Source organism: Dictyostelium discoideum, assembly GCF_000004695.1.
Source record: "Dictyostelium discoideum AX4 chromosome 3 chromosome, whole genome shotgun sequence".
NCBI lineage: Eukaryota > Evosea > Eumycetozoa > Dictyosteliales > Dictyosteliaceae > Dictyostelium > Dictyostelium discoideum.
The window spans coordinates 2,645,964-2,667,965 of NC_007089.4; the positions used below are offsets into that span (position 1 = coordinate 2,645,964).

The following is a 22,002-nucleotide window of genomic DNA, read 5'->3' on the forward strand; positions in this document are numbered from 1 at the left end:
AATTACCTTATTAATTTCAGCAGCCATATTAATTTCAGCATGTACATAGCTGCCAAAATTAATATGGTAATTTTGGCATAGAAAAAAAAAAAGTCAAAGTCATTTAATTAATAATCATCTCAAATATAAACAAAATTTTAGTACTAAAATTAATATTATTATTATTTTTATTTTAATAATTATAATAATAAAAAAAAAAAAAAAAATTTTCATATTATTTTATTTATATCTTTTATTTATTTTTATCTTTTTATTTTTATTATTAATTTTATAATTTATTTTCATTTCTTTTTTTTTTAGTTGATATATATTTTTTTATTATTCATTTATTTCTAAGGCTAACAAAAAAAAAAAATTAAAAATAAAAAAAAAAAATAAAATAAAAAAAAAAAAAAAAAAATTAAAATAATTTTTTTTTTTTAATTTTTTTTTTTTAATTATCTACTCTTCTACTTACTCTTTTGTTACTAACAGATGAAGTTTCGTTTGAAAATCTTTTGGTGAAAAAATCAGCATCAGATTGTAATTGATTAGCTCTTTTTTTACCCGTTTTGTTTTTGTTTGATTGAGTTGTGATTCCACCATTATTGGAAGTTGTTGCAGCTTCATGTGTTGATCTAACTTCGGTGGTAGAGTGCTCGATTGCTTTTCCAACTAGGTCATCTGTTGATTTTCTTTTGGTTATTTCGATATCCCTTTGCAATTTATTTTTACTTGAGAGTTTGGTGGCCTCTATTCTAGAAGTAGGCTCAGTATTGTAATAAGCCTTTATAATAGCAGAATGATTATCTGCTTTATAATGATTACTGATGTGCTGTTGACACTGGTTTTGATTAATCATATGAGAGACACCATCTTCATCTTTGTTAAGCCTAACCTTCTCTATAATCTTCACTAAGTCTTTTGGGTACCAATTTTTTCTTTTTATCTTTATCAATATAAAACACTTCTTTAATAGTTGCCGTACCATATTCTACATTCTCAACAACATACTGTTTATCCAAAATGTTTTTCCAATAGCTTATATTTTGTCCACTCAATTTGGTATTATGAAATTTATAATCTATTTTAAATTTTACATCTTCGTCATATTTTTCCAAGAGTTTTTTTAATTTATTTTTATTATTTTTTCAATTTCTGTTGCAGAAAGTTGATTATTTAATTTATTGTCTTTACTGAAGACCATTTTTTGGAACGAAAACTTTAAAAAAATAAAAAAATAAAAAAAAAAATACTTTTTTTTTTTAATTTTTTATTTTTATATTTTTTTTTTTATATTTTTTTTTTTTAAATTTTTTTTTTTAATTTTTTTTTTTTATTTTATTTTTTTTAAGTTTCGAACAATTATATATAAAAAAAAAGTAAAAGATATCCCTTCGGTTAATTAAATAATAATAATAATAATAATAATAATATAATAATAATAATAATAATAATACTTATTTCGAAATGTTTAAACAATCATACAGTTTAAAATTAAATAAATTGTTTTAAACCACCACTTTTTTTGAACACATGAAAATAAATAAGATATAAAAATAATAAGATAAAAAAAGATTTTTTTTTTTTTTTTTTTTTTATTTTATAATTATTCTTGTCGTCAGTATTGTTACTATAATTAATCCCATGAGTTTTTTTTATTATTATTTTTAATTCTTTTATATTTGAGATGATTATTATTAATTAAATGACTTTGAGTTTTTTTTTTTATATTTCTATGCCCAAAATTACCATATTAATTTCAGCAGCCATATTAATTTCAGCCTAAAATAGTTGGTCTGTGCATGCCAAAATTAATATGGCTGCTGAAATTAATATGGTAATTCTAGCAGACATAAGTCCCATGCCAAAATTACCATATTAATTCCAGCAGCCATATTAATTTTGGCATGGGACATGCAACATAAAATTTTTATTGCCATTGATTAATTTTTTAGGTTTTTTTATTTTGTTTTTTTTTTAATTTTTTAAGTAGAAGTATTTTTAAAAAATTAATAAAAAACGAAGGTTAAATAAATAAAAATTAGAGCCAGTTTTCCCTCAAAATAAAAAAGGCTATTTTCAATACGTCCTGGTGAAAAATTTCACAACAACCTCATACTGTTTATGTATTGCACATTATCATATTTATTTTTATTATTCATTGTGTGTCTCAAGACCTTATAAAATTGACAGATATCTCTTTTTGAAAAATCTATTTTTATTTATAATTTTTTTTTTTTTTTTTTATTTACTCTAATAATTTTTTATAAATTTCCTTGATACTATTTTTCCTCGATAATCTTAAAACAATTCCAAGGATATACACATGGGCTATTGTTGAATTGTTGTTTACAAGAAGGTGATTTATAAATTTGGATATTACTTGTTATTGGAATTCCTTCGGTTTGTATATCGTCAACATATATAACACTAACACTTGGTGGTATTTCATATATTTTTTGATCGAATCCATCCAATAAAAAAAGTGAGGAAACACCTGGTGGTATTGAACCACCCGATAATGGTTTTTTAATAGCTCCAACATATAATGTTTGCCCCATGCCAAAATTAATATGGTAATTTTTAGGAGCCATATTAATTTCAGCATGCATATACAACCTGTTTTTAGGCTGAAATTAATATGGTAATTTTAGCCTGCTGGAATTAATATGTTGAAATTGGCATGGAACATATACTACATGTAATTTCTCACATTTTTAGAAAAGACATTAAAAAAATTTATAACAAACTGCCATTAAAAAAAATTTAATATTAATTAAAAATTGATAAAATCTAATATTATTTATTATTGAATAATTAATTTGTTATTAATAAATAAAAAAAATAAAAAAATTTATTTATTTTTGCCTAATAAAAAGTATAATTTCTTGTAAAATAGTAAAATTTCTAACTTTTTTTCCCGTGGGTGTATATTGTCTCTTGTGAAAAAAATAAAATAAAATAAAAAATGATAAACTGGATTTATTTAATACTTTTTTATGAGTCCACTTAAAATTCAATTTTAGGCTCCCAATTACCACCATCCCAATTTCTCACATTTGAGTGAGTGAGTTGTTGTTTATATTTTGGGCTTCTGTGAATAAGGATTTTGGAATATGGGAAATTTGTTAAAGGAGTATCAAAAAGGAATAACTCTTTAACTGATTGTGGTATTTCAGTTATTTCTTGATTAAATCCATCTAATAATGACAAAGCAATAACACCATTTGGTATTGAACTTTTTAACAATGGTTTTTTAATTGCACCAACAAATAGAAATCTAATTGATTGTGGTAGCATGCCTTCTGTCAGTTGAACATTGAATCCATCAAGTAATAGTAAATTTTGAACCGATGTTGGAATTGAACCTATTTTAATTGTTTTAACACTTGGTCCAATCGCTACATGAATAGTACCATTTGGAATGATAGAATCATTTTTATAAATAAAATATTCAGCTGTAAATCTTCCAGCTTTATATAAATAATAATTAAATATTAATAACCCTGTTAAAACAATACTATAGTGTTTTTTAATGATATTTACAAATAACTCTTTTTGGATCCTTTACATTTGTAATAGAGAGAGAATTGCTAATTTCAAATATTTCTTTAATTGAATTTTTAACTTGTTCGCTATTATTTACAATATTTACATTTTTATATTGATTTATTAATTCTTTGATTTTATTTTCATTTTGATTATCTTTTATTAATAGTTGTGATTGAGAACAATGTTTTAATATTTCAATATGTTGATCGTTATTATTATTAATGATTTTATCAATATTTATATGATTTATTGTATTTTTATATTTATTTGTAATTAAATTAATATTATTTAAATTATCATGTATTGTGGTTGAAATGTTTGTATTGATATCTTTATTTTCATCATAGAGTGTTACTAATTGTTTGATTTTATCAATTTCAATGATTGGTAATAATTTGGAGAGTTCTTTAAATACTTCTGTGATTGTATTTACATTTTCAGTGTGTTTATCTTCTATTGATTTAAATAAGTTATTTGATTTATTTAATAATTCATTATTGATATCAATTTGTTTATCTAAATTTTGAATATGATTATTTTTAAATTCTTCAAAGATTTTTTTTGAATTCTCCACATCTATACGATCAAGTTTATGACCATTATGATCTGAAAGAATACATTCAATACATACTACTACCTATTTTATTTATGATAATCATAAAAAATGAGTAAGAATTACCTTTTATTTAAAAGGGTGGAGATATGTTACGATATTTACCTTACATGTTGCACATATTATTTTGATTTTGTGCTCTTTATGTATTGCACATTTTCTATCGTATTTATTTTTATTATCCATTGTGTGAGAGAATTTTTTAGAAAGTTAAAAAAAAAAAAAAATTTTGAAAAAAAAAAAAAAAAAAAAAAAAATTCAACTAACCCAAGATGTTGTTATGAATTTATTAAAATCCAGATATTTGTAATTAATAAAGAACAATAATAACTACCTTATAAGTTGATCAAATCAATTAATATCATACTCTTTATGTGTTGCACATTTGTTATCATATTTATTTAAATTATTCATTGTGTGCGTGTGTTTCAAGACCTTATAAAATTTGAAAAAAAAAAATAAAAAAATAAAAAATTAAAATAATTAAATTAATCTTTTTTTTTTATGTCGTTTATATTTTTATAATAAAATATTCATATCCTAAAACATAATTTAATATTAATAACCCCTATTAAAACAATCTAATATTATTATAATTGTTTTAAAATAATATAGAATATTTACCAATAACTCTTTTTGGGTCTTTTACATTTGTAATAGAGGGAGAATCACTAATTTCAAATATTTCTTTAAAAATATTTGATTTTATCAATTTTTTTTTTTATGGCAAGTTTCTTTTTTATCAGTTTGTTATAAATCCTATTAAATTATAATAAAATAGTAAAATTTCTAACTTTTTTTTTCCAGTGGGTGTATATTGTCTCTTGTGAAAAAAATAAAATAAAATAAAATAAAATAAAAAATGATAAACTGGATTTATTTAATGATGTTTTTATGAATTCACTTAAAATTCAATTATAGGCTCCCAATTTCCTCCATCCCAATTATTCACATTTGAATAAGTGAGTTTTTGTTTATATTTTGAACTTCTGTAAATGGATTTGGAATATGGGAAATTTGTTAAAAGAGTATCGAAAAGTAATAATTGAAGAACTGATTGTGGTATTTCACTTATTTTTTGATTAAATCCATCTAATAAAAACAAACATTGAACACTATTTGGTATTGAACCTTTTAATAATGGTTTTTTAATTGCACCAACTAATAGATACATAATTGATTGTGGTAGCATACCTTCTTTTAGTTGAACATTGAATCCATCAAGTAATACCAAATATTTAACCGATGTTGGAATTGAACCTATTTTAATTGTTTTAACACTTGGTGCAATCGCTACATGAGTAGTACCATTTGGAATGATAGAATCATTTTTATAAATAAAATATTCTATTCCTGCAGCTTTATATAAATAATAATTTATATTAATAACTTCTATTAAAACAATCTAATATTATAATTCTATTAAAATACTATAGTATTTTTTTAAAATATTTACCAGTAACTCTTTTTGGATCCTTTACATTTGTAATAGAGAGAGAATTGCTAATTTCAAATATTTCTTTAATTGATTCTTTAACTTGTTTACTATTATTTACAATATTTACATTTTTATATTGATCCATTAATTCATTGATTTTATTTTCATTTTGATTATCTTTTATTAATAGTCGTGATTGACAACAATGTTTTAATATTTCAATATGTTGATAACTATTATTATTATTAATGATTTGATCAATATTTATTTGATTTATTGTATTTTTATATTTATTTGTAATTAAATTAATATTATTTGAATTATCATGTACAATGGTTGAAATGTTTGTATTGATATCTTTATTTTCATCATAGAGTGTTACTAATTGTTTGATTTTATTATTTTCAATGATTTGTAATAATTTGAAGAGTTTTTTAAATACTTCTGTGATTGTATTTACATTTTCAGTGTGTTTATCTTCTAATGATTTAAATAAATTATTTGATTCATTTAATAACTCATTATTGATACCTATTTGTTTATCTAAATTTTGAAGGTGATTATTTTTAAATTCTTCAAAGATTTCTTTTGAATTCTCTACATCTATACGACCAAATTTATGACCATTATGATCTAAAAGAATACATTCATTACATACTACATCCTGTTATAATTGTAATCATACAAAAATGAGCGACAATTACTTTTTATTTAAAGGGTGGAAACATGTTAAAATAATTACCTTACATGTTGCACAAATCATTTTGATTTTGTGCTCTTTATGTATTGCACATTTGTTATCATATTTATTTATACTATCCATCATGTGAAAGAATTTTTATTGAAAATTAGGGAAAAAAAAAAATTTTAAAAAAAAAAAAAAAATATAAAAAAAATAAAAAAAATAAAAAAAATTTGATCGATGTAAAATTAAATGTTGTAGGGAATTTTTTTTGAAATTTCGCTTTCTAAACGGCAGTGAATTTTTACACTAAAATACACTGTTATGCATGGTGTAAAAATTCACTAAAATTTTTTTATTTTTATAATTAAATTAAAAAACAATTTATTTAATCAGAACAATAAAAAACCAATTTTATTCAGTTATTTGCTTGTTATTTATTTTTTTATAACAAAAAAATTTAGTTTGCGCCATTTTTTTTTTTTTTTTTTTTTTTTTTTTTTTTTTTTTTTTTTTTTTTTTTTTCAAATTTTTTTTTTCAACATTAAATAAAATTTTTTTTTTTTTTTTAAAACAAAAAAGTTAATTTGTTGCAGGGAAATTTTTTTTTTTTTTAAAACAAAAAAGTTAATTTGTTGCAGGGAAATTTAAATTTCTTTCCCCTGAACTGAGAATTTTATTATTTAATTTCACTACACCAACTGAGTGAAAAAAAAAAAATCATTAACCCACCAAAATTCATTGGTATATTACAAAAGTAAATTGATTTATGAAAATGAAATGTTTTTTTTTAAAAATTATATTGTAAAGGTTTTATTTAATAAAGTTTATTGTTATTTTTCTAATTTTACCTTTTTTAAAATTTTTTTTTAAAGTTCAATTTCAGGCTCCCAATCAATCACATTTGAGTTTTGTAACAAGATCTCAAAAATATCTTGTTAATACTAATATTTATTTAATTTTATGAAATGTTCTAAACAGAACATTTAAAAATAACTATTAATATTGAATTAATAATTAAATATTAATTATTACTAACTTAATTTATTTTAATAAATTGTTTCATTTTATATAATAAACTCCCTAAACCCAATTAAACAATAATTCAAAAATAAATAATAATTTAGAATATAGTTTTGTTTCAACATTTTATTATGACACATACAATTCAGAAAATAATAATAATTTATTTTATTGTTTTGTTTAAAGGGGTTTTCTCCCGTTGTAATTAAATTTAATTAATTTTAAATTAAATTTAATTTTCAAAAAAAAAAAAAAAAAAAAAAAAAAAAAAAAAAAAAAAAATTTTAATTTGAATTTCACAAAAGTTTTCGTAATAGATATTAGATACCAGATATTAAAAATGTCACACAAAATCACCATATAAAATAATAATATAAATTTAAAAATAATTAAAAGAGAAAATAATAATTAAATTAAAATAATATAATATTGTAGTTTAAATTGGATCTAACCCTATCGGCTGAGGTTGGAGTAGTTAACAGATTTGAGTTCGCTCAAATCTAAGGACTATAAAAGAAAACTAGGTTTCTAATTCAACCTCAGTAATAGATATATACAAATAATAAAAACGCGATAGGGCTACGGTCATTAATTAATTTTTGCGTACATTTATTTCTTAAATAATTAATCATTTACTTTAATAATAATAAAATAAATAAATTCAATAATAATAAAACAATAAATAAAATTAATAATAAATAATCAAATTTTATTAAATAATTTATTTTAAAAGAATGTCAACTAATAATAACGAAGATATTGATAATGATGAATTGCAACAACAGGATAATGAGGAACAAAAACGACAACCACAGGTATCAACATTCAATGAACAGCAACGTCAAATAAGGGAACAGCAGCAGGTAATAGATAAACAAAATCAACTTCTTCAACAACACATTCAATTAATAAATCAACAATCTCAACAACAATTAAATAATCATTCGACACCACCATCACCCAACATTGCAACACCAATAACTTCAGCAGCAATAACCAACACAATAAAGAAATCATTAGGAAAAATTAACACTGATGATACCGACCACCAGTTGTTACAAGTTTTTTTGTTAAATCCATCTAATAAAATTAAATCAATAACACTATTTGGTATTGAACCTTTTAACAATGGTTTTTTAATTGCACCAACTAATAGATATAATTGATTGTGGTAGCATACCTTCTTTTAGTTGAACATTGAATCCATCAAGTAATAGCAAATATTGAACCGATGTTGGAATTGAACCTATTTTAATTGTTTTAACACTTGGTGCAATCGCTACATAAGTAGTACCGTTTGGAACGATAGAATCATCTTTATAAATATAACATTCCTGCAGCTTTATAAAATAATAATTTAATATTAATAACCTCTATTAAAACAATCTAATATTATTATAATTGTTGTAGTGAAAAATTTCACCAAGTATAACAGGGAAAAAAAAATTGTTAAATTTCCCTACAACAATAATTCTATTAAAATAATATAGAATATTTACCAGTAACTCTTTTTGGATCCTTTACAATTGCAATAGAGAGAGAATCGCTAATTTCAAATATTTCTTTAATTGATTCTTTAACTTGTTCACTATTATTTACAATATTTACATTTTTTAATTGATTCATTAATTCTTTGATTTTATTTTTCATTTTGATTATCTTTTATTAATAATTGTGATTGATGACAATGTTTTAATATTTCAATATGTTGATAACTATTATTTTTATTATTATTATTATTATTATTATTATTATTATTATTATTATTATTATTATTATTATTATTATTATTATTATTTTATTATACTAATAATAATATAGATTTATGAAAAAATGAAAAGTTGTATGCAAGGAAATAATGGAAAAGAGATATGATAAACTTGTTGAATCAGTTGGCTTTTTAAAACATCCTATATCTAATGTGCTTTATCGTGCAATTGCTGCTGAATCTACCTCTATTGTTATTGAAACTCCCACTGATTACCAAATCCAAAAAAAATTACTATTCTGGTAAAAGCAAAAGTCATGTGGTTAAATTATTCGTAAACATGATAGCTTTCCAATCTTGGGTAATTATTTTAAATAACCAAATCACTACCTCTTACCTTAATACTTTGTTATTAATTTTTATTTTATTATTATTATTATTATTATTATTATTATTATTATTATTTATTTGTAACATTATTATTTTATTTTTTTTTGGAAAAAAAATATTCAAAATACGGTAAACATTTTTTAATTAATTTACCCTAAGCATACTTGAACCTATTTTTTTATTATCTTGTATCATGGTAATATTTTTAGGTTTAGTTAATAATTTTGATAATTTCCAACATAAATTTTATTATTATTATTATTATTATTATTATTATTATTATTATTTTATTATTATAATAATTATATATTATTGGTATTTTTTATTTATAAAAATTAAAATCTGGGACAATAAAAAAAAATAAAATAACAAAATTTGTTTAAGGGTCATTTTTATTTTTATTGATTTTATTGATTTTATTTTTATTATTTTTATTGATTTTATTATTTTTATTTTTGTCGTTTGAGAAAGTTTTTTTTTTTTTTTTTTTTGCTTGGAATCTAATAAAATAAATTGTTGTAATTGAATTAATTTTTTTGTTTGATAAATATTATTTATAAGCAGAAAGTTAAATAATTAAGATTAATATTTAATTAGCTATATAAGATTGGAAAAAAAAAAAAAAAAAAAAAAAATTCGGTCTAATTGATTATTATTATTTTTTAAAGTTCAATTTTAGGTTCCCAAGTTGACAGATTCCAATCTTTCACTTTTGGGTGAGCGAATTGTTGTTTATATTTTGAAGTTCTGAGAATAAAATTTTGAAATGGGAAATTTGTTAAAGGAGTATCAAATAGGTATAAATGAACTGTTGATTGTGGTATTTCAGTTATTTTTTGATTAAATCCATCTAATAAAGACAAATCAGTAACACCATTTGGTATTGAACCTTTTAATAATGGTTTTTTAATTGCACCAACAAATAGATGTGTAATTGATTGTGGTAGCATACCTTCTTTTAGTTGAACATTGAATCCATCAAGTAATACCAAATATTTAACCGATGTTGGAATTGAACCTATTTTAATTGTTTTAACACTTGGTGCAATCGCTAAATGAGTAGTACCATTTGGAATGATAGAATCATTTTTATAAATAAAACATTCTTTTCCTCCAGCTTTATATAAATAATAATTTATATTAATAACTTCTATTAAAACAATCTAATATTATAATTCTATTAAAATACTATAGTATTTTTTTAAAATATTTACCAATAACTCTTTTTGGATCCTTTACATTTGTAATAGAGAGAGAATTGCTAATTTCAAATATTTCTTTAATTGATTCTTTAACTTGTTCACTATTATTTACAAAATTTACATTTTTATATTGATCCATTAGTTCATTGATTTTATTTTCATTTTGATTATCTTTTATTAATAGTCGTGATTGACAACAATGTTTTAATATTTCAATATGTTGATAACTATTATTATCATTAATGATTTGATCAATATTTATTTGATTTATTGTATTTTTATATTTATTTGTAATTAAATTAATATTATTTGAATAATCATGTACAATGGTTGAAATGTTTGTATTGATATCTTTATTTTCATCATAGAGTGTTACTAATTGTTTGATTTTATCAATTTCGATGATTGGTAATAATTTGGGGAGTTCTTTAAATACTTCTGTGATTGTATTTACATTTTCAGTGTGTTTATCTTCTAATGATTTAAATAAATTATTTGATTCATTTAATAACTCATTATTGATACCTATTTGTTTATCTAAATTTTGAAGGTGATTATTTTTAAATTCTTCAAAGATTTCTTTTGAATTCTCTACATCTATACGACCAAATTTATGACCATTATGATCTAAAAGAATACATTCATTACATACTACATCCTGTTATAATTGTAATCATACAAAAATGAGTGACAATTACTTTTTATTTAAAGGGTGGAAACATGTTAAAATAATTACCTTACATGTTGCACAAATCATTTTGATTTTGTGCTCTTTATGTATTGCACATTTGTTATCATATTTACTTATACTATCCATCGTGTGAAAGAATTTTTATGAAAAATTAGGGAAAAAAAAAAAATTTTGAAAAAAAAAAAAATATTATACTATTTTTTTTTTTTTTAAAAATTTAAGTCAAAATTTGAGTTGACAAAATTTAAGTCAATTATTTTTTTATTTTTAACATATTTTTCATAAAAAAAAAAAAAATAAAATAAAAACAAGGGATAGGCATTAATTTTTTACTCTTTTTTTAAAAAAAATAAAATTAAGTTTTCAATTAGTTTTCAAATAATTTTTATTCACTTCCCACAATCCCATTATTATTATTATATATTTGATACCTTTTTTAAAAGTAAAATATTAAAATAATTTTTTTTTTTCAATTTTTTCAATTTTTTTTTTTTTTTTTCATTTTCATTTTAAAGTAGGCAATATAATATTAGTGAATGAATATATAAATGAATAAATAAACGAATAAATAAATGAATAAATAAATGAATAAATAGACAAATAAACAAATAAACAATAAATAATAATTAAAAAACATCAAGTAGCTATTTCCAACAGGTTATCAAGTGGATTTATTCAATTTAGTTTAAATGGTAATTTTCTACTCATGACGGTAGTGATTGTAGAAATGGTGTTCAACAATTATCATTTGAAAAGGGTTTCTTTTTTAGAGTAGATAGTTCTTTATTTGAATTTTAAACCAAATTTAGTTAAACAATAAAATAAAATTTTTTTTTTTTTTTTCAAAACATATTTACAAAGTTTTAGATTTATTAAAACTAGTTTTATTTTATTTATTTATTTTTTTTTTTTTTTTTTTCAATCAAGATTGTAGTTTTATTTTATTATCTTTTTTTATTGTTTTTAGTTATTATTATTATTAAGATTTGATTGAGAAGGTAATCTTTTTGGTAAAATTTTAGATGGAGTTGATGGTGCAGTATTTTGATCAATTTTAGTCCAAATTTCTTTAGCAGAACCACCAGAAACTTTATTAGTTTGAGTAGTGGTGGTTGAAGAAGAAGATGATGATGTAACAATGGTTTAGCAGTTACAACACTTTCAAGAGTTGGTAATTTTGGAGATGGTGTAGTTGATAATGTTGAATTATCAATAGTTGTGGCCAATAATGATTCTCTTGATGATTCTTTAACTAATGATGGTACAATAATTGATACCATCATTAGTTTAAGCACCACTTATTGTACCATCACTAATAAGTTCATCATCATCCATTGGTATATTAATAATATTAACTGGTAATGGTAATGGCGAATCTAATTGTTGTTGTTGTGGTGGTGGTGATGTTGTTGTTTTTGTTGTTGTTGAAGAAGATGAAGAAGATGAAGAAGATGATCTTAATTGCAGTGGTTGTAGTTGATTTATTACATTCTTCAATTGGTTCCTCTGGAATTGCATGCTTCAGTTTCTTGTTTAGTTAATTCTTTAGTTGGTTTAATTTCTTGTAAAATTTGACTAGCCGTTGTTACATTATGTTGATTTAAATCTTGTGATGAAGATAAAGAATTCTCTGCATTAACTTTTGATTGTAAAATATCAAATGGTGATAATACTTCAGGTGCTTCATCAATCGATTTTGGATGATTGTTACTATTATGTTGTTGTTGTTGTGATGATGATGATATTGATAATGATGAAGATGAAGGTGAAGATGAAGCTGATTGATGATTTTCTCTTTCTTTACCAAGGAAATCAGTTGATCAATTCAAAGAAGAATTTAATTTTGGCATCATATTGCACCGACTGATGGTTTGCGTTGAATAAAACTTGTTGATCTGGTGATGATGGTATACCCCTAATTGTTGGGGATTATCCAACTGATACACTTGTAGTAGTATTACCACCAATATTATTACTACTAGTATTTAATGGAGTTGGAATTGGTGTTAATGCACTACTTAATGATGGTGAAGATTGAGCTGATGATATCACATTATTATTATTATTTATTTTTTATTATTGATAACAACTGGAGTAACACTTAGAATTGTTTTGAAAGAAACCTTCACTATCTAATTTTGCTGCTTTTGTTCTTTCATCTTTTGAAATTAATACCCAATTAAGTATTTTAATTTTGGTAATTCATTAATAACAAATAATATAAACTCTTCACATTTCTTTTAAATTAAATTATTTTCAAATGATAAATATTCTGAAGTTTTAGATTTCTTTAATGTTTGTTTGATAATTTGTTGTCCTAAAATTGAAAATATGAAAAAAAAAAAAAAAAAAAAAAAAGAAAAAAAAAAAAATAATAATAATTAACCATTAAAATAGGAATTAATAATTAAAAACAAAAAAATAATAAACTTTATTTGTTTTTTTGAAAAAAAAAAAAATTTAAGGTCAGTGAAATTAAATAAAAAAATTCAATGCTACTGTAGTGAAATTAAATAGTAAAATTCACTACGCTGGGCAGTGAAATTTTATTGAAAATTCCCTACAACAATATCTTTATTTTCATCATAGAGTGTTACTAATTGTTTGATTTTATCAATTTCAATGATTTGTAATAATTTGGAGAGTTCTTTAAATACTTCTGTGATTGTGTTTACATTTTCAGTATGTTTATCTTCTAATGGTTTAAATAAATTAATTGATTCATTTAATAACTCAAAGATTTCTTTTGAATTCTCTACACCAATACGATCAAATTTATGGCCATTATGATCTAAAAGAATACATTCTACACATACTACTACCTATTATATTTATAATAATCATACAAAAATGAGTAAGGATCTTTTATTATTTAAAGAGGTGGATATTTGTTACGATAATTACCTTACATGTTGCACAAATCATTTTAATATCGTGCTCTTTATGTATAGCACATTTGTTATCATATTTATTTATATTATTCATTGTGTGAGAATTATTAAGAAAAAATAATGGAAAAAAAAAAAAAATTTAGAAAAAAAAAGTTTCTGGATTTTCAATTTAAATCAAAAAAAAAAAAAAACCCAGTTGCGATTTTAAAATTATTTTATTATTTTTTAATTATTTTTTTTTTTTTTTTTTTTTTTTTTTTTAAAAACTTAAAAATTTAGTTATTTGACTGGAATAATTTATAATCTTAAATTTTATATTGGTTTTTTTTTTTTTATTTTTTTTTTTTTATTTTTTTAAAAACTTATTTGTGATAATTTTTTAAAAGATTTTTTTATATAAAATATTGCCTATCTTTATTCCCAAAAAAAAAAAAAATTATAAAAAAATAAATGATAAATTATTAAATAATAAAAATAGAAATTTTGAGAAAAAAAAAAAATAAAATAAAAAAAATGGTGAAAATGACCTAATAGATTTATTTAATGATGTTTTGTTATTATTTTATAATTCAACTTTTTTTAAAAACTCACCTAAAGTTCAAGTTTAGTCTCCCAAACACCATCCCAATTATTCACATTTGGATAAGTGAGTTGTTGTTTATATTTTGTGCTTCTGTATATGGTTTTGGAATATGGGAATTTTGTTAAAGGAGTATCAAAAAGTATTAATTGATTAACTGATTGTGGTATTTCAGTTATTTCTTGATTAAATCCATCAAATAAAAGTAAATAATAAACACCATTTGGTATTGAACCTTTTAATAATGGTTTTTTAATTGCACCAACCAATAGAGATAATTGACTGTGGTAGCATACCTTCTGTTAGTTCAACATTGAATCCATCAAGTAATAGCAAAGCTTGAACCGATGTTGGAATTGAACCTGTTTTAATTGTTTTAGTACTTGGTGCAATCGCTACATGAGTAGTACCATTTAGAACCATAGAATCCTCTTTATAAATAAAATATTCAGCTCCTCCAGCTTAAATAAAAAATTTAATATTAATAACCTCCATTAAAACAATCTAATATCATTATAATTCTATTAAAATAAAAATGAATATTTACAAATAACTCTTTTTGGATCCTTTACATTTGTAATATAGGGAGAATAGGTAATTTCAAATATTTCTTTAATTGATTCTTTAACTTGTTCACAATTATTTACAATATTTACATTTTTATATTGATTCATTAATTCATTGATTTTATTTTCATTTTGATTATCTTTTAATAATAATTTTGATTGAGAACAATGTTTTAATATTTCAATATGTTGATCGTTATTATTATTAATGATTTTATCAATTTTTAATTAATATTAAAATTTTTTTTTTATGGCAAGTTTCTTTTTTATTATCAGTTTGTTATAAATTCTATTATATTATAATAAAATAGTAAAATTTCTAACTTTTTTTTTCCAGTGGGTGTATATTGTCTCTTGTGAAAAAAATAAAATAAAATAAAATAAAATAAAATAAAATAAAATAAAATAAAATAAAATAAAATAAAATAAAAAATGATAAACTGGATTTATTTAATGATGTTTTTATGAATTCACTTAAAATTCAATTATAGGCTCCCAACCACCACCATCCCAATTATTCACATTTGAACAGTGAGTGAGTTTTTGTTTATATTTTGGGTTTCTGTAAATGGTTTTGGAATATGGGAAATTTGTTAAAAGAGTATCGAAAAGTAATAATTGATAAACTGATTGTGGTATTTCACTGATTGCTTGATTAAATCCATCTAATAAAAATAAACATAAAACACCATTTGGTATTGAACCTTTTAATAATGGTTTTTTAATTGCACCAACTAATAGAGATTTAATTGATTGTGGTAGCATACCTTCTGTTAGTTCAACATTGAATCCATCAAGTAATATCAAATATTGAACCGATGTTGGAATTGAACCTATTTTAATTGTTTTAACACTTGGTGCAATCGCTACACGAACAGTACCATTTGGAATGATAGAATCATTTTTATAAATAAAATATTCTTTTCCTCCAGCTTTATATAAATAATAATTTATATTAATAACCTCTATTAAAACAATCTAATATTATAATTCTATTAAAATACTATAGTATTTTTTTAAAATATTTACCAGTAACTCTTTTTGGATCCTTTACATTTGTAATAGAGAGAGAATTGCTAATTTCAAATATTTCTTTAATTGATTCTTTAACTTGTTTACTATTATTTACAATATTTACATTTTTATATTGATTTATTAATTCTTTGATTTTATTTTCATTTTGATTATCTTTTATTAATAGTCGTGATTGACAACAATGTTTTAATATTTCAATATGTTGATAACTATTATTATTATTAATGATTTGATCAATATTTATATGATTTATTGTATTTTTATATTTATTTGTAATTAAATTAATATTATTTAAATTATCATGTATAATGGTTGAAATGTTTGTATTGATATCTTTATTTTCATCATAGAGTGTTACTAATTGTTTGATTTTATCAATTTCAATGATTGGTAATATTTTGGAGAGTTCTTTAAATACTTCTGTGATTGTATTTACATTTTCAGTATGTTTATCTTCTATTGATTTAAATAAATTATTTGATTTATTTAATAACTCATTATTGATACCTATTTGTTTATCTAAATTTTGAAGGTGATTATTTTTAAATTCTTCAAAGATTTCTTTTGAATTCTCTACATCTATACGACCAAATTTATGACCATTATGATCTAAAAGAATACATTCATTACATACTACATCCTGTTATAATTGTAATCATACAAAAATGAGTGACAATTACTTTTTATTTAAAGGGTGGAAACATGTTAAAATAATTACCTTACATGTTGCACAAATCATTTTGATTTTGTGCTCTTTATGTATTGCACATTTGTTATCATATTTATTTATACTATCCATCGTGTGAAAGAATTTTTATTAAAAATTAGGGAAAAAAAAAAAATTTGAAAAAAAAAAAAAATTTGAAAATCTGATCTTATATTTTTTTATTTTTTTTTTTTTTTTTAAAAAATTTAAGTCAAAATTTGAGTTGACAAAATTTAAGTCTATTATTTTTTTATTTTTACCATATTTTTCATAAAAAAAAAAAAATAAAATAAAAACAAAGGATAGGCATTAATTTTTTACTCTTTTTTAAAAAAAAAAAATTTATTTCAAAAAAATAAAATTAAGTTTTCAAATTATTTTTATTCACGATTTTTTTTATTTTTTTTTTTTATTCAATTTAATTTTTTATTCACTTCCACAATTCCATTATTATTATATTTGATACCTTTTTTAAAAGTAAAATAAACTTAAACAATAAATAAAATAAAATAAAATAAAAAGATAATATTAAAATAAACATAATCAAATATTAATTAACATAAAAAATTTTTTTAATGCACCACCAACTTTGGATTGAAACAAATTTTTTTAATGGAAATCCTAAATAAACTAAATTTAAATAATAAAATTTTTTAAATTTTGAACAGTCACTTTCATTTATTTTGAATTAAATTTTTTTTTTTTTTTTTTTTTTTTTTTTTTCTTTCATTCATTGTTATTCAATAACAAATAATTAATTGTAAATAATTTACTTTTATTTGAGCAAAAATCAAATGTAATTTCAAAATTCAAAATAAAATAAAAAAAAATAAATATATATTTTAATTTGTTTATTTTATTAAAATTTTTAAAAGCAGATTTATTACTATTATTATTATTTTCACATGATTTGCGAAGTTTTTTTATTATTATTTTTATTTCCTTATTTTTATTTCCTTTTTTCCATTTCTTTTCTTTTCTTTCCTTTTCTTTCTTTTTATTTTTTATTTTTTTTATATATTTGACTTGGTTAGAAAGAACTTAAAATAAAAATTTTTAAAAATAAATAAATGCACAAAAAAAAAAAAAAGAGAAATATTAACACTTTTGTTTTTTGTTTTATAACAACACTATAAAAAAAAAATAAAAAATTAAACAAAATAAAAAAAAAATAAATAAATAAAAATAAAAATAAAAACAATTTTTAGGTTTGGGTTACCAAGATTTATTTAAATTTAAATTTAAAAAAGGAAAAAAAAAATTTTAGAAATCTGGAAAAAAAAAAAAAACTGAAACCAAATGGAAGAATTGGGAACCAATTTGCCAAAATCAAGTTTGTAGTGTTGTTATTATTATATAATTCATATTTTTTTAAAGTTCAATTTTAATCTCCCAATTACTAAGATCCCAATTATTCACATTTGAGTGAGAGAGTTGTTGTTTATATTTTGGGCTTCTGTAAATGTATTTGGAAAGTGGGATATTTTTGAAAGGAGTATTCAAAAGGTAGAAACTGTTAACTGATTGTGGCAATTCACTTATTTCTTGATTAAATCCATCTAATAAAAACAAATTTAAAACACCATTTGGTATTGAACCTTTTAATAATGGTTTTTTAATTGCACCTACCAATAGAGATTTAATTGATTGTGGTAGCATACCTTCTGTTAGTTCAACATTGAATCCATCAAGTAATAGCAAATATTCAACCGATTTTGGAATTGAACCTACTTTAATTGTTTTAACACTTGGTGCAATAGCTACAAATCCACTACCATTTGGAACGATAGAATCATCTTTATAAATAAAATACTCAATTCCTACAACTTTATAAAATAATTTAATAACCTCCATTATAACAATCTAATATTATTATAATTGTTGTAGTGAAAATGAGCAGGTTTTTTTTTTTTACCAACAGTAGTGAAAAATTTCACCAAGTATAGCAGGGAAAAAAAAAATGTTAAATTTCCCTACAACAATAATTCTATTAAAATAATATAGAATATTTACCAGTAACTCTTTTTGGATCCTTTACATTTGTAATAGAGGGAAAATCGCTAATTTCGAATATTTCTTTAATTGATTCTTTAACTTGTTCACTATTATTTACAATATTTACATTTTTATATTGATTCATTAGTTCATTAATTTTATTTTCATTTTGATTATCTTTTATTAGTAGTCGTGATTGATGACAATGTTTTAATATTTCAATATGTTGATAGTTATTATTATTATAATTATTATTATTATTAATATTATTTTTATTATTATTAATGATTTGATCAATATTTATATGATTTATTGTATTTTTATATTTATTTGTAATTAAATTAATAGTATTTAAATTATCATGTACAATGGTTGAAATGTTTGTATTGATATCTTTATTTTCATCATAGAGTGTTACTAATTGTTTGATTTTATCAATTTCAATGATTGGTAATAATTTGGAGAGTTCTTTAAATTCTTCTGTGATTGTATTTACATTTTCAGTGTGTTTATCTTCTAATGATTTAAATAAATTATTTGATTTATTTAATAGCTCATTATTGATACCAATTTGTTTATCTAAATTTTGAATGTGATTATTTTTAAATTCTTCAAAGATTTCTTTTGAATTCTCTACATCTATACGATCAAGTTTATGACCATTATGATCTAAAACAATACATTCAACACATACTACTACCTATTAAATTTATAATAATCATATCAAAGAATCACTTTTTATTTAAAGGGGTGGATATATGTTACAATAATTACCTTACATTTTGTACAAATCAATTTAATATCATGCCCTTTATGTATTGCACATTTGTTATCATATTTATTTATACTATCCATTGTGTGAGAGAATTTTTAAGAAAATTTAAGAAAAAAAAAAAATTTGGGAAAAAAAAAAAAAAAAAAAAAAAATTAAAATAAAATAAAATCTAATTTTTTGATGTTGGAAATCTTGTTTTGTGAAAAAAAAAAAAAAGATATTATTTTTTTTTTATTTTATATTTTATTAAACTAATATTAATTTTTTATTTATTTTTGACTATTTAAATTGTTTTTATTTTTTTATTATTTAATCATTTGATTGTTTTAATATTTTTTACGAATAATTTGACCATTATTATAGTCTATTTTGGTCTTTTATAGTATATATTTGATCATGATCGGAACCTGGGAATCCCTCAGGATGTAGTAACATTAATCTGTATGATCTAGTGCATACCTCACAATGAAATTTGACCACATGACTTTGCTTTTACAAGAATAGTATTTTTTTTTGGATTTGGTAATCAGTGGGAGTTTCAATATCAATAGAGGTAGATTCAGCAGCAATTGCACGATAAAGCACATTAGAAATAGGATGTTTTAAAAAGCCAACTGATTCAACAAGTTTATCATATCTCTTTTCCATTATTTCCTTGCATACAACTCAAAGTGAATGAATGGTTGACTATAGTGATTTTGAAATGTTTTTGGACTAATACCAAAAGTAACACATATCTCATAAATTGGAAGATATTGTTTCCATTATAAGAGAGTCTTACACAAAAAAAATAAAAAATAAATAATGTTGTTAATAATTCATTTTATTTTTTACATTTTTTATTTTTTTTTTTTTTACATTTTATTTAATTTAGGACTTGGTGTAATTTTACTAAATAATTTAATTTAATTTAATTTAATTTAATTTATTTTAATTTTTTTTCATATAATTTAAAAAAATGAGTGGTTTTTAATGGTAATATTATTGTCTAAAAATAGATATTTTTTTTTTAAAATAATATTATTTTTTTTTTTCATTCAAATTTAGAAATTTCCGGAAAATCTTAAAAAATACGTATTTCATTTAAAAGTAAAGCTATTTTTGTTTTTTTTTCTTTAAAAAAAACATATTATTGTAAAAAAAAGATGTATTTTTGGAAAAAAAATATTATTTTAAAATTTTATAATGTTAAGGGGGTAAAAAAAAAATTTTTACTAATTATGTTAATCGGGGTGTTAAATATTCTTTAAAAATTTTTTTTTGAAGTTGTGTTTTTTAATTAAATAAATAAATTCATAATTATTTCCTTCTATTAATAAAAAAAAAAAAAACCCAGTAAAATGTTAAAATATAATTAATTAAATCAAATTTTAATAAAAGTTTGTAATTCTATTTTATAAATAAATAAAAATTATCAAAAAATAAGATTAATAATAACAAAAAAATAAAATAAAATTTATAAAAAATGAAACTTTTTATAAAAAAAAAAATAGCATTTTTTATTAAAATTTAATTAATACTAAAAAATATTAGAATTTTTAAATTTTATTAATTGGTGTTATTTTTTTTTTTAAAAATAATTATAATAATTATTAGAAAATAGGATATTTTATAAAAATAAGATTATTTATAAAAAATAACCTTTATTATTATATATTAAAAAATAAGATAAATAATAATAAAAAAAAATATATTAATAATTGATACATTAAATAATTTTTAACATATTTTATTAAAATATAATAGATCTTGTATGGAAAATCATCACTGGTGATTTAAGTAATCAATTTTTATTTTTGGAGAATAAGATGTTTAAAAAATAATAAAATAAATTATAAATTGGAAAATTTTATAATATTCAACATATTTATTTAAAATATAAGTAATCCAACTTGGTTTTTTTTTTATTTTTTTATTTTCTTTTTTTTTTATCCATTTTTACTATATTTTCAAACTTTTTTTTTTATTTTCAAACTTTTCATTTTTACATAAAATTTAATATAAAAAAATATAATAAAATTAAAAAAAAATAAAATAACAAAATTTGTTTAAGGGTCATTTTTATTTTTATTGATTTTATTGATTTTATTATTTTTATTTTTATTATTTTTATTGATTTTATTATTTTTATTTTTGTCGTTTTAGAAAGTTTTTTTTTTTTTTTTTTTTTTTT

General features: G+C 20.4%; 13 protein-coding genes across 13 annotated transcripts; 1 reads left to right on the forward strand and 12 right to left on the reverse strand.

The window, feature by feature from the left end:
* Nucleotides 1–433: 433 nt before the first annotated feature.
* On the reverse strand, nucleotides 434–970 carry DDB_G0279895 (hypothetical protein; the record flags this gene model as incomplete). Its single annotated transcript, XM_636373.1, has 1 exon — nucleotides 434–970. One exon carries the CDS (start codon nucleotides 968–970, stop codon nucleotides 434–436), a length of 537 nt encoding a protein of 178 aa, XP_641465.1.
* Nucleotides 971–2,264: 1,294 nt separating this feature from the next.
* Nucleotides 2,265–2,576, reverse strand: DDB_G0279893 (hypothetical protein; the record flags this gene model as incomplete). The annotated part of the gene is made up of 1 exon (XM_636374.1): nucleotides 2,265–2,576. The coding sequence occupies one exon, from the start codon at nucleotides 2,574–2,576 to the stop codon at nucleotides 2,265–2,267; it is 312 nt and encodes a 103-aa protein (XP_641466.1).
* A 415-nt stretch (nucleotides 2,577–2,991) lies between these two features.
* On the reverse strand, nucleotides 2,992–4,333 carry DDB_G0279891 (hypothetical protein; the record flags this gene model as incomplete). Its single annotated transcript, XM_636375.1, has 3 exons — nucleotides 2,992–3,455; nucleotides 3,529–4,171; nucleotides 4,253–4,333. 3 exons carry the CDS (start codon nucleotides 4,331–4,333, stop codon nucleotides 2,992–2,994), a joined length of 1,188 nt encoding a protein of 395 aa, XP_641467.1.
* Nucleotides 4,334–5,051: 718 nt separating this feature from the next.
* On the reverse strand, nucleotides 5,052–6,348 carry DDB_G0279897 (hypothetical protein; the record flags this gene model as incomplete). The annotated part of the gene is made up of 3 exons (XM_636376.1): nucleotides 5,052–5,506; nucleotides 5,604–6,249; nucleotides 6,328–6,348. 3 exons carry the CDS (start codon nucleotides 6,346–6,348, stop codon nucleotides 5,052–5,054), a joined length of 1,122 nt encoding a protein of 373 aa, XP_641468.1.
* A 1,882-nt stretch (nucleotides 6,349–8,230) lies between these two features.
* Nucleotides 8,231–8,940, reverse strand: DDB_G0279889 (hypothetical protein; the record flags this gene model as incomplete). Its single annotated transcript, XM_636377.1, has 3 exons — nucleotides 8,231–8,370; nucleotides 8,471–8,630; nucleotides 8,797–8,940. The coding sequence occupies 3 exons, from the start codon at nucleotides 8,938–8,940 to the stop codon at nucleotides 8,231–8,233; spliced, it is 444 nt and encodes a 147-aa protein (XP_641469.1).
* A 208-nt stretch (nucleotides 8,941–9,148) lies between these two features.
* On the forward strand, nucleotides 9,149–9,304 carry DDB_G0279887 (hypothetical protein; the record flags this gene model as incomplete). The annotated part of the gene is made up of 1 exon (XM_636378.1): nucleotides 9,149–9,304. The coding sequence occupies one exon, from the start codon at nucleotides 9,149–9,151 to the stop codon at nucleotides 9,302–9,304; it is 156 nt and encodes a 51-aa protein (XP_641470.1).
* Nucleotides 9,305–10,050: 746 nt separating this feature from the next.
* On the reverse strand, nucleotides 10,051–11,347 carry DDB_G0279899 (hypothetical protein; the record flags this gene model as incomplete). Its single annotated transcript, XM_636379.1, has 3 exons — nucleotides 10,051–10,505; nucleotides 10,603–11,248; nucleotides 11,327–11,347. The coding sequence occupies 3 exons, from the start codon at nucleotides 11,345–11,347 to the stop codon at nucleotides 10,051–10,053; spliced, it is 1,122 nt and encodes a 373-aa protein (XP_641471.1).
* An 897-nt stretch (nucleotides 11,348–12,244) lies between these two features.
* On the reverse strand, nucleotides 12,245–12,564 carry DDB_G0279885 (hypothetical protein; the record flags this gene model as incomplete). Its single annotated transcript, XM_636380.1, has 2 exons — nucleotides 12,245–12,369; nucleotides 12,441–12,564. The coding sequence occupies 2 exons, from the start codon at nucleotides 12,562–12,564 to the stop codon at nucleotides 12,245–12,247; spliced, it is 249 nt and encodes an 82-aa protein (XP_641472.1).
* A 4-nt stretch (nucleotides 12,565–12,568) lies between these two features.
* On the reverse strand, nucleotides 12,569–12,799 carry DDB_G0279883 (hypothetical protein; the record flags this gene model as incomplete). The annotated part of the gene is made up of 1 exon (XM_636381.1): nucleotides 12,569–12,799. The coding sequence occupies one exon, from the start codon at nucleotides 12,797–12,799 to the stop codon at nucleotides 12,569–12,571; it is 231 nt and encodes a 76-aa protein (XP_641473.1).
* Nucleotides 12,800–13,827: 1,028 nt separating this feature from the next.
* On the reverse strand, nucleotides 13,828–14,266 carry DDB_G0279881 (hypothetical protein; the record flags this gene model as incomplete). The annotated part of the gene is made up of 2 exons (XM_636382.1): nucleotides 13,828–14,103; nucleotides 14,186–14,266. The coding sequence occupies 2 exons, from the start codon at nucleotides 14,264–14,266 to the stop codon at nucleotides 13,828–13,830; spliced, it is 357 nt and encodes a 118-aa protein (XP_641474.1).
* Nucleotides 14,267–15,004: 738 nt separating this feature from the next.
* Nucleotides 15,005–17,092, reverse strand: DDB_G0279879 (hypothetical protein; the record flags this gene model as incomplete). Its single annotated transcript, XM_636383.1, has 5 exons — nucleotides 15,005–15,213; nucleotides 15,300–15,458; nucleotides 15,819–16,250; nucleotides 16,348–16,993; nucleotides 17,072–17,092. The coding sequence occupies 5 exons, from the start codon at nucleotides 17,090–17,092 to the stop codon at nucleotides 15,005–15,007; spliced, it is 1,467 nt and encodes a 488-aa protein (XP_641475.1).
* A 1,338-nt stretch (nucleotides 17,093–18,430) lies between these two features.
* On the reverse strand, nucleotides 18,431–19,909 carry DDB_G0279877 (hypothetical protein; the record flags this gene model as incomplete). Its single annotated transcript, XM_636384.1, has 3 exons — nucleotides 18,431–18,885; nucleotides 19,073–19,754; nucleotides 19,829–19,909. 3 exons carry the CDS (start codon nucleotides 19,907–19,909, stop codon nucleotides 18,431–18,433), a joined length of 1,218 nt encoding a protein of 405 aa, XP_641476.1.
* A 412-nt stretch (nucleotides 19,910–20,321) lies between these two features.
* On the reverse strand, nucleotides 20,322–20,477 carry DDB_G0279875 (hypothetical protein; the record flags this gene model as incomplete). The annotated part of the gene is made up of 1 exon (XM_636385.1): nucleotides 20,322–20,477. The coding sequence occupies one exon, from the start codon at nucleotides 20,475–20,477 to the stop codon at nucleotides 20,322–20,324; it is 156 nt and encodes a 51-aa protein (XP_641477.1).
* Between the last annotated feature and the right edge of the window lie 1,525 nt (nucleotides 20,478–22,002).